This window comes from Vipera ursinii (assembly GCF_947247035.1).
Source record: "Vipera ursinii genome assembly, chromosome: 1".
Lineage (NCBI taxonomy): Eukaryota > Metazoa > Chordata > Lepidosauria > Squamata > Viperidae > Vipera > Vipera ursinii.
In genome coordinates, this window is record NC_139512.1 from 230,945,333 (window position 1) to 230,961,239 (window position 15,907).

General features: G+C 38.9%; 1 protein-coding gene across 1 annotated transcript in view; it reads right to left on the reverse strand.

The window, feature by feature from the left end:
• Positions 1–1,557: 1,557 nt before the first annotated feature.
• The window catches only part of EYS (eyes shut homolog), a gene marked incomplete at both ends in the record, with an annotated part of 678,422 nt that continues 664,072 nt past the window's right edge, over positions 1,558–15,907 (reverse strand). Inside the window, 2 exons of the mRNA XM_083372645.1 lie at positions 1,558–2,747; positions 6,541–6,702. Of these exons, the coding sequence (XP_083228771.1) occupies positions 1,558–2,747; positions 6,541–6,702 (1,352 nt within the window). The remainder of the gene's footprint in view (positions 2,748–6,540; positions 6,703–15,907) is intronic.

A 15,907-nucleotide genomic window follows, 5' to 3' on the forward strand; every position in this document is an offset into this window, starting at 1 on the left:
CTGCCCATTCCGAGAGGTGCGCGCGCACCTCTCCGAACGACCGGAGTTGCGCGCGCACCTCCCCAAACCTTTGGGGAGGTGCGCGCGTACCTCCGCGCGAACGGGCAGCGGTGCCGCTCTTTCAGGAAGCTGCCGCTTTCGGCAGCTTCCTGAAAGAGCGGCGCCGCTGCCCCTTCGCTTTCGGCAGCTTCCTGAAAGAGCGGCGCTGCTGCCCCTTCGCATGGAGGTACGCGCGCACCTCCCCAAAGGTTTGGGGAGGTGCGCGCGCAACTCCGGTCGTTCGGAGAACGGGCAGCGGTGCCGCTCTTTCAGGAAGCTGCCGCTTTCGGCAGCTTCCTGAAAGAGCGGCGCCGCTGCCCCTTCGCTTTCGGCAGCTTCCTGAAAGAGCGGCGCTGCTGCCCCTTCGCACGGAGGTACGCGCGCACCTCCCCAAAGGTTTGGGGAGGTGCGCGCGCAACTCCGGTCGTTCGGAGAGGTGCGCGCGCACCTCTCGGAATGGGCAGGGGCGCCGCTCTTTGCGGAAGCTGCCGCGGCCCGTTTGCTAAGCTGCCGCTTTCGGCAGCTTCAAAGACGGGCCGCGGCGGGCTTCCTGAAAGAGCGGCACCGCTGCCCATTCGCGCGGAGGTACGCGCGCACCTCCGGTCGTTCGGAGAGGTGCGCGCGCACCTCTCGGAATGGGCAGGGGCGCCGCTCTTTGCGGAAGCTGCCACGGCCCGTCTGCAAAGCTGCCGAAAGCGGCAGCTTTGCAGACGGGCCGTCGCCATCGGGCAACCGGGAACCGGTTCCATCTCATTTTTTTAAAAATGGCAGCCGCGTGCGTCCGCGCATGCGCAAAAAACCTTTTTGCGCATGCGCGTGCATGGACACACGCACGCGGCTCCCTCTTTTTTTAATTTGTGATGGAACCGGTTCCCAGTGGCTCTTTTTCTTTTTTAGGTTGCCGACCCCTGGTCATAGGAAACCATTTGACCCTGGTTGACTTGAACTCTGAATAATAAGTATAAATCTGAATATTCAGTTTCTTGGAAGATTAAAAAATTTGCAATTCAGAGTGTCAGAGAAGGAAATATTTAGGTCAGATTAAAATCATGTGTAGATAGCTGAGGATAGGAAAGAAGAGAAGGAAATGGAGCTAAAACAAAAAAGGCAAAATGCATTGATTTGAAAGATTTATTTTACAATTAAATGCAGGTGGGTAATTCTGGTGATGGTGAGGAATATTAGGAATGAATCATGAAAAGTAACTAAAAATCGGACAGTCAGCAATTGCCAAGCATAAAGGAAGAGTCAAAATCAAAGTAGGATTGAGGTAAATGAATGGCCTACAAGTCAGACTGCATGATTGGAAGAATTAAGTGGGCAATCAAGGAGCATAGAAACTATGAAAGTAACCATGTTGAGTTTAATGTTTTCTAAAAAATTAATCAGACAAGCAATAGGCTCCAGATTACAAGTGTTCTATTATGGACCATCTATAATTATGCATGCCCAGAGTCTATAGAGTAAGCTGCTATAACAAATTTAAATAAATAATACAGCCTTGTCTCTATTACTTGGTTACTCTTTATCTCCGCTATATATATTATACCCTTGTCCCTTAGTTAGATTTATTTTTTTTGATTCCCGGAAAAGGGCAACATCCTTTATTTTACCAATTAGTTCTTGCTTAAAGAGCCCTAAGGTGGCAGCACTTACTCTCCTATCAAGTCCAAACCCTCCAAAATAGCAAATGCCTCCATAGTTTAGAAGAGTATATTTTCTTTGTGGATCCAGATCTTCAAAAAGAACAAGCTCCTCATCAAGATACACTTTAATGAGAGTCCGGTTTTGCACAATGTCAACAAAATACCATTTTTTGCAACACAGCGTCTTTCTTTGGTGAATAAGAGGAATGACAATTCTTTCTCCTAGGTTAACTACAACTTTTAGCATTCCATTTTCAAGACCTACTCCAAGAAAGTCATTATCTTCGTCTTCAGCCTTTCCTAACCAAACAAGCAAACCATCCATTTGACTGGTGGTAAAATTGAAAGATACCATAGTACATCTGAGATCTCTCTCTACATAATTAGGATCAGTGTACTTGATGTATGAATTGCCTGTGAATTTTGCAATCAAAAATGACAGCTGTTTTTCACACCACAGGCCTGTCCAGCCAAGTTTACAGGCACAGGTATATGAAAATAAAACTGGGTTGGGTATACAAACACTTCCATGGAGACACTTACTATGTGAACAATAAATAGACTGCTCACATGTCTTCCCCATCCATTGCTTCGGGCACAAGCAAGAGAAATCAGACTCTACAACTTTACATTTCCCATTATTTTTACATACTCTATAGCCACAGGGGGTTCCATCGCAGTCTCCTATATTGGAACCACCTTTCGCTCCTTTCTCGGTGAGTTTTAATTCTTTGCTATTGACAAAGATCTCCCTAATGCAGCCAGTGAAGCCAGTGGGCTCATTCTTAATTGCCCTGGGATTAACCAAGTTTAAGGAAGGTAGTCCTCCTACATAGAAATCAGTTTGTGTATCTAAGGAAGTCATGCCATCGGCAGCTTTCTGAGTTACGTTGATTCCATCAAGATCCAAATAGCCTTCGTTACCAACTCTTCCTGCTTTAATTAAAAGCCAGGCATTTGTGCTACGGACAGGTTGAAATGTCTGTAAAACTACTGTTCTGTCCCCGAGACTGTAACGTAATTGTATATATCCATTTGCCAAGGTGATACTTAGGAAGTCGCCTAAAGAGAAGAAGATGCAACATATTAGTATCTCTGAACAAGTAAAAGATTAACTAAACATTAAATTGAGATAGACAGTGTGTGTGTGTTTCACTAAGGTACATAGTATGTACTTCTAGCAGTTGGTTTTCATGTGGCTTAGAGTAGATTGAGGAGTGGCAAATGTAAAAAAACACATTTTCCCACCAGTGAATTGTTTATGAATTGCAATTTGTCACTGAAAGAACACCTTCCATTTTCTTTGGATTTGAAATTTCACATATTAATCTGTATTAGTCTTAAAATAATATTTCAAACAATTGGTGACCCACCTTCATTAGAACATGTATCCAAGCGGAAAAAAATAACTTGTAAGATGATGTGTTTTGCTACTACAAACAGATTTTCTTGGGGAATAGTCACTGTTATGTGCAGTCTTTTCACAGATCAGTGCAAAGGCATCATTTAATAGATCATCCAGGATTTTCCTTCCATTACCTTTATCACCTCAAAGGAAATCTAGTTGTTTTTTTTTTAAATCCTCAAAGAACGGAGATGCACAGCACTTCTGACTTGTTTGGAAAGGCATAGGTTAATCCTAGGTACAGTCATTGCAATTTGAAGGGTTAGGACTAGGGTTAGGGTTAGATCACTTTGGAGGGCTAGATTATAAGAGGTTCTCAAAGGAAAGAGAACATAACAGTTTTTCATTAGGATTCTTCTGTGAGCCACAGTCATTGATATTTAAGATGAAACTAGGGTTAGGGTTAGGGTGAGATCTCTTTGGAGTCGGCTGGAAAAGGGTCTTAGGGTCAGATTCTAGGAGGTTCTCAAAGGAAAGAGAACAGGTTTTCGTTCAGACTCTTAGGGTTAGAATTAGATCCCTTTGGAGATAAGGCTGAAAAATGATATGAGGACTAGGTTCTAGGAGGTTCTCAAAGGAAAGGGAACATAACAGGTTTTCATTTGGACTCTTTTATGGGCCACAGTGAAATGGCCACAGTGAAAATCCCATTGACAATGAAAATAAAACTAGGGTTGGGTTAGGTCTAGGGTTAGGGTTAGATACAATTGGAGTCAGGGCTGAAAGATGATGTGAGGGCTATATTCTAGAAGGTTCCCAAAGGAAAGGGAGGATAACAGTTTTTTGTTCGGATTCTTTTGTGGCCCGCAATAAAATATATGGGAAAACCCAGTTGACCATGAAAATGAAATTAGGGTTAGGATTAGGGCTAGTCTTAGGGTAAGGGTTAGATCCCTTTGAAGTTAGGCCTGAAAAATGATGTGAGGACTAGATTCTAGGATGTTCTCAAAGGAAAGAGAACATAACAGCTTTTCGTTCGGACTCATTTGTGGGCTTTAGTGAAATACATGGGAAAACCCCATTGACCATAAAAATGAAACTAGGGTTAGAGTTAGGGTTAGGGTTAGATCTATATGGACTCGGGCCTGAAAGATGATGTGAGGGATATATTCTGGAATGTTATCAAAGGAAAGATAACATAACAGCTTTTCATTCGGACTCTTGTGGGCCTCAGTGAAATATATGGGGAAACCCCATTGACCATGAAAATGAAAGTAGGGATAGGGTTAGGGCTAGGTTTAGGGTTAGTATTCGATCCCCTTGGAATTAAGGTTAGGGTTAGGGTTAGATTCCTTTGCAATCAGGGCTGAATAATGATGTGAGGTCTAGATATTAGAAGGTTCTGAATGGAAAGGGAACATAACAGTTTTTCGTTTTGAGTCTTTTGGGGACCACAGTGAAATACATGGGAAAATCCCATTGAAAATGAAAATAGAGTTAGGGTTAGGTCTAGGGTTAGGGTTGGATCCATTTTGAGTTAGGGCTGAAAAATTATGTGAAGACTAGATTGTAGTAGGTTCTCAAAGGAAATGGAACATAACAGCTTTTTGTCCACACTCTTTTTTGGACCGCAGCGAAATACATGGGGAAATCCCATTGACAATGAAAATAAAAATAGGATAAGGTTTAGGGCTCAGGTTAAGGTTAGGCTTAGATCCATTTGGTGTCAGGGATGTAAGATAATGTTAGGGCTATATTCTAGAAAGTTCTCAAAGGAAAGAGAAGATAACAGGTTTTCGTTCTGATTCTTTTTGTGGGTTGCAGTGAAATACATGGGGAAACCCCATTTTCCATGAAAATGAAATTAGGGTTAGTGTTAGAGTTAGGGGTAGGGTTAAGGTCAGGCTTAGGCTTAGGTTTAGGCTTAGGCTTAAGCTTCCCTTTGATTCTTTTTCTGTTTACATCAACACAGCGTTTTAAAGCAGGGGTTTCCAAACTTGGCAACTTTAAGACTTGTGAAATTCAACTCCCAGAATTCCCCAGCCAGCAAAGTTGCCAAGTTTGGTGACCTGTAGTTTAGAGCCTCGGAAGAAGTTTATGAGAAAGACATCTGACTGAGCAAAAGCCCCCATTCCCCATCTGTTTGCCGAGACAAAATTTCATGCTTTTAAAACCTTCTTTTCCTTTGTGCAGTGTCCTCAATATTCGTTGCGAAGTTCAGAAGCAAAGAGAATAAATACATTCCATGATCTTACCTTTAAAACACTCCCCCCCATCTTATCCTGGTGAAAAACCTCAAAAATTATTTTATTTTGCAAGCATAGAAGCATTTGCACCCATTTTAAAAAATAGCGAGATGAGTAGTATGACAAAAATGGTGGTGGATTTGAATATGAAAACAAAAGTTTCAATGCTGAGAGGAAATAACTGGTGGGTATATTTTGTCTATCCAAGCATGAGGCATAAGTCAAGCTTGATGGGCTATAAGCCAAAGGAGGCAGTGGCTTTGACTGTTGGTCCACTGGCTGCATGAATTGGCCTGAAAAGCTAGAATAGGCCTGGACACTGGAGGTGCCCCTTCCCTGCTGTAGCCCTTTGAAACAGTATTAGAAAGTATCACTTAAATTTCTAAAACGAGCAGATTATGAAAGCAGATGAAAGGCCCAGAAAATATGGCAGCATCACATTCCTTGGATGGAGTGATGTTAATTGTCCAGAAAATAGGATTCTTTCTGAAAGAGAAAATCTGCATGCTTTTCAAAGCTACTATGTTAGGAGTGGCCTTCCTAAAAGCACTGCTTCCAGACCCTCCTAATACTTAGCTATAATGGTCATAGCTGACTTGAGTGCATTTTGTTTTTAATATAAAGTGGTCAAGTTAATCATACACACTATGGTTAGTCACAGAGTCAGTCAGATCTTTAGACTGGATTTGGCATTTTTGTTTACCTATTGAGTCCTTACCAAGGACCTGGGATAGGCAGATGTTGTTTGATGGTGTTAAACGTACAATCCCAGATGTTTTTTTTATCAATTCATGTCAAGGAATTGCACAGCAGCTGTCCAGATGAAGTCAGAGACACTTGACACAAACTTGTTGTCTTTTATATAAATATAGTGTTCAAATTTATAGCAGTCTCTGTCGTCATCCAGAAAAGGAAGAACATAAGATAGTCAGGAACACAGGAACATCATGAGGTAAAACTAAAGCAGTATACAGAACACAGAGAAGAATAAAAGGAGGGGGGAAAGGAATTTCTCCCTTTATTCTTACAACAACCAATCATATTGTAGATTGCCTCATGCATGAGTCAGCACTCTCTAATCAACTATTGTAGTAATCAACTACAACGGTGCGTTCTGGCCTATTGTACACTTTACTGTTCCAGTTACTGAATTCAATACCTAACAATTCATCTTGTGCAAAATCATGACACAGATAAATCAAATCAGGTAATATTTCATCTGACCATTTTTTAAAATCACATTATAGTGGAATGAAAGGCTGACCTGATCGGGGGCTCAAATGCTGAGCAGTGTAAAAGAGGATGCCGTTTCCTGAAGAGGTCTGGAATTGCATCTGGATATGAACTTTGTGTCGAATGTTGAAGGGCTCAAATGACATCCAGGAAGATTTGCTGTTGCTGAATGATGCGTCGCTTATGGTTAAGGCTACAAAATATAACAGGAAAGAGATTTCATCTCCACTAATAACAGAATGTTTTAAGATTTCTTTAGAGCTTATTTAAATACACATACATTAATCCCGACCTAAATTCTTCTCCCTAATTTGCCTTTAATTTACTGCATTTTATACTGCAAACAAGGAATAGTGAGTAGGGGTTGCCTAGTTGTATGCAACATCTAATGCACCCAAACAGAGATGCGGTCAAGTCTCAGATTATGTGGCTTCTTTACATTAAGGAATGTTTCTATTCATTCTGGAAAAGGGGAAACAGAGGCACAGAACATATTCTCATGGCAAATTTGGGAATACAGCTAAACTGGACTCTTCTCTGAATTTTCTGAACCACACTGATTATGCATGGACTGATGATATCGTATTGAACTGCATCATCATACTGCATTTTTTCACTGAGGTTAAATGAATCATGATAATCCAATCTGCCAATTCTGCTTGAGAGTAGTATCCAAAGCACTGGCTAGTAATTTTAAAAATGTCATCTTTTTTTTTTATTAAAGAGTTTTACAATATTTTACAATATATCCCCAAATCCCTCCCACCCCAACCCCCCCACTTCCCCCCCACTTCCCAGAGCTAAATACAGGATTATAGTTACAACAATCATATTCTAAATAAAAATTTACACAATATACAATCAACCAAATTGGTACTGCGCTTTAACTCTCTCTTAGCATAACTACTAACAATAACAATATCCCACTAAATTCTACTCATAAGCTAAATGGAACTTTTTGGTCCCATATTTGTTTTCAATATAATTTATCCATCTCCTCCAAACTGAAATATATCTCTCCTGTGAGTGATCCTTTAAATAAGCAGAAATCTTGGACATTTCTGCAAGATTAGAAACTTTAAACACCCATTCTTCTACCGTGGGCAGATTGTCCTTCTTCCAATATTGTCCACCAGTAGCCGTGCTGCCATTATCATATTCAACATCAGATTAGTCTCTTTGACATCACAATTTACAACAATACCCAGTAAGAACAATTGCGGGGAAAACTTTATCTTCCTCTTAAAAATCTTTTGAATGTTCCACCAAATTTTAATCCAGAAGGCTTTTATGTTTCTACAAGTCCACCACATGTGGAAATAGGTAGCTTCTAAGCTACCACACCTCCAACACTTAGACTGCAGATTAGGATACATGTTGGACAACTTCTTGGGATCCAGATGCCATCTATAAAACATTTTGTAAAAATTTTCTCTTAAATTTTGAGCCTGAGTAAATTTAACATTTCTAACCCAAATTATCTCCCAGGTGTCCAACAAGATTGGTTCCTGAATATTTTGTGCCCACTTTACCATGCAATCTTTAACCAATTCCGTTTCCGAATCCAATTCAATTAAAGCATTATATATCCTCTTTATATGTGCACATTTTGAATCTCTAATTTGCTTTACTAAATTTTGATCTGTAATTGTGATACCAACCTTTTGATCTGACTTCCACCTAGCTTTCAATTGGGTATATTGAAACCAAGAGTAATTTATGTTTTCTTGTAACTCCTCTGCTGATTTAAGTTGCCAATCATTCCCTTGCAATTTGAGTAGTTCCTTATAAGAAACCATATCCATACTCACTCCCATAGATACACCCTCTATCGCGTGTCCAGGAATTCCCCAAATCGGTATTTTATAATTTAACTTATTATAGTACTTTTTCCAGACACGCAGTAAAGCACTTCTAAGAATATGGGATTTAAAAGCCCTGTCTACCTTCTTGTCATAAAGCAAGTATGCATGCCATCCATATACCAAATCCCATCCCTCAAGATGAAGTATTCTCTTGTTAGTTAAATTAAGCCAATCACTAACCCAGGTCAAAGCAGCCGCATCATAGTACAATTTCAAATTCGGCGCCTTGAGTCCCCCTCTTTCCCTGGTATCCTGTAAAATCTTGAATTTAACTCTTGGTTTTTTCCCCGCCCAGATAAATTTGTTAATACCCTTCTGCCATTGATCAAGGTTGGCATCCTTTTTCAGTATAGGTATCATCTGAAACAGAAAGAGGAACTTTGGTAGAACATTCATTTTAACAACTGCAATTCTTCCCAGTAGTGATAATTGTAATTTTTTCCAATTATTTAAGTCCCTTTGTACCTTCAACCATAGTGTTTCATAATTGTTCTTATACAATTTTACATTTGAGGCTGCAATATGCACTCCTAGATATTTAACCTTCTTCACTATTTCAAAACCTGTTAGGTTAGATAACATATCCCTTTCACTCGTAGATAAATTCTTGGATAATATCTTAGTTTTATTACTGTTCACCTTAAACCCAGAAACCTTACCATACTGAGTTATAATTTCCATCACGTCTACAACCGACTGTAGCGGTTGGGATACTGTCACAACCAAGTCATCAGCAAAAGCTCTCAGTCTATAATCATTCTGTTTTATTTTAATTCCCTTTATCAAAGAGGACTCTCGAATTTTAATTAGTAAAATCTCTAATGTTAAAACAAACAATAATGGTGATAGGGGGCAGCCCTGCCTTGTACCTTTTTCAATTCTAAAAGTCTCTGTTAGTCCCCCATTAACTATAATTTGTGCAGTTTGTTGTTGATATATAGCTTTAATAGCATGTAGAAAACCTTCTCCAAAATTCATCTCCTCAACAACTCTTAATAAAAACTGCCAATTCAATTGGTCAAAGGCTTTCTCTGCTTCCAAAAATATCAGTGCTGCGGAGACTTGGTTGTTCTTATCCAAATATTCAAGCAAGTTAACAATTTGTCTTACATTATTTTTCATATACCTCCCAGATATAAATCCCGATTGGTCACTATGAATCATTTGTTTCAAAACTTGCATTAATCTATTAGCCAATACTTTAGCAAAGATCTTATAATCTGTATTTAAGAGCGATATAGGTCTATAATTTTTAGGTTGGGTAAGATCTTGATCCTCCTTTGGGATCAACGATACAAAAGCTGTCCTCCATGATGGAGGAACTGCACCTCCAGTCTGAATTTCATTAAACAAAATCTTTAAGGGTTCAATCATTTCAGGCAGCAACATTTTATAATAAATTGCTGTTAATCCATCTGTTCCTGGAGTTTTGCCCAATTTCAACTGTTTAATAGCTAAAGAAATTTCTTCTGGTGTAATTGGGCAATTCATCTCAAGTTGTTGTTCTTGTGAAAGTCTTGGGAAATGAGCTCCCTGTAGATACTTATCTATATCTAGAGCTTGTATATTCTCTTTAGAATATAATTTCGAGTAAAAATCTAGGAAACTCCTCTTAATCAAATTTTGTTGGTAGACTTCTTTTCCTTTATATTCTATTTTGTCTATAGTACGTAATTTCTGTTTCTTTCTTAATTGATAAGCCAGCCATCTACCAGGCTTGTTGGCGTTACAGAAAGTATTGTGTTTGGCATAACGCAAATTAGTTGCTACTTGATCAGCCAATAGCATATTAAATTGTTCTTTCAATAAATGTATTGAGATCTTTAAATTATTATCCAATGGATTCAAAATAAACTTTTTCTCTTTAATTTTAATCTCTTCCTCGATATCTAAACGTTTTTGCACTTGCTTACGCCTATAAGCATTATTCATATAAATCAAAACCCCTCTCATATAGGCCTTACTAGCATCCCAAACCATTTCCATCGAAGTACTTTTATGCATATTCGTGACAAAAAATTCTTTCATATGTTCTCTACATTTCTGCAAGAACAAGTCATTTGTAAATAAGTTCTCATTCAGCCTCCAGGATCTCCTACTAGTGTCTTCAGTAAAGAGCTCCAGCCAAACAGGACTATGGTCAGACATTGTCCTAGGGAAAATCTTAACATTCTTAACCGAGGAGGAAAGGTCAGTAGTAATCAAAATGAAGTCAATCCTGGAAAAAGATTTGTGTCTATCCGAAAAAAAAGTAAAATCTCTGTCTCTCATATTCCTTTCCCGCCATGCATCTCTTAATTCCAGATCTTCCTTCAAATCAAAAAAGGCTTTAGGCAATTTTGAGTTACAAAGGGTTTTAGAAGACCCCTTCTTGTCTTCAGATGGCACCAAGACCCCATTCCAATCCCCCATCATAATAACAGATTTGTAATCCAGTTCAATTAGCCTTTGGTGTAAGAATTTAAAATTTTTTTGCTGTTGTTGATTTGGAGCATATAATCCAATAAGAAGAACTTTCTTTCCTTGTAATATTAATTCAATACTAACATATCTCCCTTGCTTATCTGATTCAATCAATCTTGCCGAAAAGTCTTTTCTTAAGTAAATAACCACTCCAGCCTTCTTGTCCGGAGCAGAAGATGCAAAATATGTTCCCAATCGGGAATTAGTCAAATATTTTTGATCTCTTAATGCAATATGTGTCTCTTGTAAACAAACAACGTCATTTTTATGTTGTTTCAAATAAAAAAATACTTTCTTTCTTTTCTGTAGTGAATTTAGCCCGTTAACATTCCATGTCAGGAACTTCACCATCTCTGGTGACCATGAGCCTTTGGAACATGGCCTGAAGATCAGCTGTTGCTCTCTTAGGACGTGCTCCTCCCACGGGCTCTAAAACAGTCGCATCTTGCGTAACTGAACCAGTTGCAGACTTCTGTTTTTGTTCCTTTTCCATATGCTTATGTGCAGCTCTTGTCATCCTCTGTTTTTTTGGGTCTTCCTTTAATATCAAATTCTGCTCTATGGCCTATATGTATGTCATCTTTATGAAATACATATATTTCCTTCCTGTTTCATTCATTAAGCAGAATGTTTGAAAACTGTGTGGAGGAATACCGAGATCCTTTATCAAAAGATGTGCAAAATTGTGCTGATGTTCGACTGGGCCACAAAACATACCATAGTTAGAAAATACAGCACTGGCAGTCCTTGTCTTAAGAGCAGAATTGAGCTGGGAATTATGATAAGTCATGCCAATCATCAAACAGGTCACCACGTGACTGAACCAAATTTTACAAACTATTTTGCAGCGGTCATTAAGTGAATGCCATGATCACTAAGGGAATGCCATGGTCATCAAGCAAATGTGATGGCCATTGAACACACCCTTTGTACCCAATGAGCAATTAAAGACTGGTTTCCAGCAAAAAAAACCTTCGTTAATTATTGTTGTGTGACCACAAGACTTTGCAAACAGCTATAAATGAAAGCCAGTTGCCAAACTCTTAAAATGCAATCAAGTGAACAAAGGTTGTTTGTGTGTGTGTGTGTGTCCATCAGAACTTAAAACTGGATGGCAGAGGTCTGTTATAATTTTAACGGTCACTAAGTAACTGATTGTAAGACAAGGACTACCTGTATGGTGTTTCATGTGTTGTGGTGGGTCTGGAAAGTAACTGTTCTTCTTTATCCCTTTATAACAAGTGTGTTCAAAAGCAAAACTCTGAAACCAACCTGCTCCTCAGTGTTAGGACACACAAATCCCATTTGACCAATTAGAATCACAGGACTTTGTTGATTTTACAAGCACTGTAGCTACAAGTGTGTCTCTCTTTCCCTCTTGCACTCATTATTCTCCGCCAAGGTGCCTTGCAATGCATCATAGGTCACCAATCACATACAGTATTTGTTCTTCTGGGTTTATCTGTTGTCATGGACGCTCCTCTCTCTAGATAACAATTTGGCAACCTGCACCCTCCCATTTCATTACAGGAGAGTCTTTTTAACCTATCATCTCAGAAACATCTGTGAATCTTGAAGTGAATAGCAATGGCAATGTTGCACATGGCGGGTATTTATTGCTCCCCAAAGTTTTAAAACAGAAAAAATATCTGTCTGTAAAAAGGAGATGCTGAAGCCCTCCTCTTCCTATTTAAGGTGTTATAACTGAGGGTGGGTGTCTTTTCCCCTTATGGGAATAGCAGAGGATGATCTGAGCCAGGGAAATGTACAGGTTAATTATGAAAAGCCTCTTGGCTACTTCATTTTTTTTTAAAAAAGGGAGCCTACTAATGGATTACTTATGTTCTACACAATCTAGTTCCAACAAGAATTGGATACTATATGTATAATGTAAAAGAGTTTCTAGAAATAGTATGTAACTGAATTAGGCTGCATGGCTTGACAGCCAGGAACTTGAATGTGTGGATCAGTATAATTCCTCTTTAAATGAAATGTCATTTTTTTATTGCTCTACAACAATTTCATTCTCTGATCTTAATTTATTTTCTTTTTAACAGTCCCACTGCTGTGACACCATGGTCTGTGAATTGCAGCAATGAAGTAAATATTGGAACTCTTTGATGTTTACTCATTTTTCTAAGTTGCTTTATATGCAGTTGCTTGGATTAGGAGTAAAGTATAAAAGCTGCTGTTGATATTCCCACATAATATTAAGAATACTACATATGGAAATTTATAGAAGAAATCTCAACTCTGTTGGATGTTTGTTGTCTCATAAGTTGTTAAACTAATGTCCGCAACTGAGAAAATGCTTGATTGGAATGGCATATAAGCCTTTATTAGTCAGAGAATATATTAAGAAATCTCTGTGTGCTTTATTCATTATACCCACTGGAGTTGTTCAACATATTGGAAAAGTGAATCTGGAAGGCCCAGCTGATCCTTTAAACAAAGCAAAGATCTAGTGGATCATAGTTCAAGATTTATTATTTACTAATTTATTTATTAAATTTATAAACCATCCACCTCACAGTCATGCAATTATGGACAGCACACAATCTGATAAAACAATATTATAAAATATTAAAACAGGAAGACAATAAATATAACATTAAAATAATAGAGAAATACAGTAGCTTAGATAAGTACAGGGAGTGGGGTGGGGGGTGTACAATGAAGTGGAGGTGGGATCTTTTATTAATCCAGTAACCACTTCCAGAATAACAAGGCCCCATCAGGGTCTCAGGCCAATAGTCAGAGCCAGATTTTAAGGCCCCTCCTTAAGGCCAAGAGAGTGGATGAGGATCTCAATGTTCCAGAGAGAAGGAACTACAGAAGAAAAGGCTCTTCTCCTGAACCCCACCAGGCAGAATTCCTTGACTGATGGGGTTTGCAGTATGCCCCTTCTGCTGGCACAAGGCCAATCCCATCCTACGGTAACCTGGATCTATGTCATAAAGAGGTTTATAAATACTAAGCAACATCTTGAATTGGACCTGGACTTGCATTATTCAGCTGTCTGGGCAATTTGTAATCTGCTGGATAAGAAGATTAAGGATGCCTTTGGTGTTGAAGAACACCATAGACAGCCAAAAAACCCCAAACCAATGGCTCATTGAACAAATCAACCCAGAATTCTCACTCTCTCAGGCACAAATGACCAGGCTCAACTTATCCTAATTTAAGAACATTGTGTGAGGACCTAGCTCGCTACAGAAGGCCTTAATGCTGGGGGAAGTGGGAGGAAAGAGAAGAAGACTACCAGCAGCAAGGTTGATGAACTCGGGTATAATCGCTATGATTGCATCATTGGAAGACCTGAAAGGACAGGTTGGAAATAGAGTGTCATGGGAAAAAAAAAAATCTGTGTAATTACTAGGAGTTGAAAATGCCTTGATGGCACATAATCAATCAATAGATCAGTTTATTAGGATACTAGCATAAAACCAAGAAATAAATATGAAAATGGATTTTCTGTCCTGCAGTAAAGGGATGCGTTTATGCTTGACTTCACCAGTGATGTGGATGCCTTGATAATTAGCCTGCAATCTTGTTATCTAAGAAATATTTGTTATCCACAAGATCAATCTGCAATATTACTTCTATCACCATTTTGAGCTCCCTTCACTGGATATATTATTATGAAAAGGAAGATATTTTTTCTCATTATTTATTTTTATAAGCATGAGGCAGAATCACCACTGTGGCCCTCACTACCAAGATTTATTAGTAACATTTCTTGGTTGGAAAAAAATACCTGATGTAATTTGAGCTTTATTTGTTTATTTACATTTATATCTCACATTTATTATTTTTATAAATGTGCCACCCTTTATAAAAGTGGCAAACACACACAATACTCCTTCCTCCTCTTATTTTCCCCACAACAATAATCCCGTGAAGTGGGTTGGACTGAGAGAGAGTGACTGGCCCAAGATCACCCAGCTGGCTTTCATGCCTAAAGTGGGATTAGAATTCAGAGTCTCCTCATTTCTAGCCTGGTGTCGTAACCACTAGACAAAACTGCCTCTTTTGTACACAATACTACATAGAATTAAGCAGAGAACCAAATACACAGGTTGTTTTTGAGTTAACAACCATTTTTTTCAGCGACCGTCCAAAGTTATGGCAGCACTGAACAAATGATATTTCAGCCCCTGATGTTTTGGCTGATGTGGCACGCTTGCATTCATATGACCAAAATTTGAGGAATCTCAACTTTCCCTCTCCCTATTCCCCTCTCTGTGTAGATCTCTGCCCTTCTGATTGGCTTGCACAGGGACACTTCTCAGTAGTGGCAGTGGTGCTAGGGCCGAAGTAGAGACAGATTTTTTTTTTTAAAAAAAAAGTGTTTTGGTTTAATTAGAGCCTTGGTGGAGCAGTGGGCTGATGCCTCCTTAAGTAACACCAGCTGCCTGCAATTAGTGCAGGTTCGCATCCCACCAGGCTCAAGGTTGACTCAGCCTTCCATCCTTCCAAGGTAGGTAAAATGAGGACCCAGATTGTTGGGGGCAATTAAGCTGACTTTGTAATAATGCTGCTTGGGGTGTGTGTGAAAGCCCTAACAAGCAGGCATATACATAGAATGAAGGCTACTGCTAAGCTTGTAAGCCGCCCTGAGTCTTCGGAGAAGGGCAGGATATAAATGTAATTAAAAATTTTTTTAAAAAAAGCAATTGGATTTTAACAAAGTGTTAATAAATAATATTAATTAATACTTGTATATTATTAAAATAAATATTAAGGATTGCTGATTATTATTAATTATTCAATACAGCATATTAAAGCCATTAAAACTGCATCATATCAGTTGAAAAGACTTCAGACTCCAACCTCAACTATGCAAAAAATCCACAGCTATGGCACTTGAGATAGGTAACCATTCAGTCCTGCTTAAAAACGGAGCTGAATCAACCTGCCTCTTTGCAATGCTGTCTGCCTAACATCAAACAGTTCAAACTTTCAAAACATTTACTTTTTCCATTAACTTCTGAACTGCAGTTCTGTGTATACCTAACCCTGCTGGAATAAATTTGTTGATTTGAATGGGATTTGCTGCTGAATAAATAC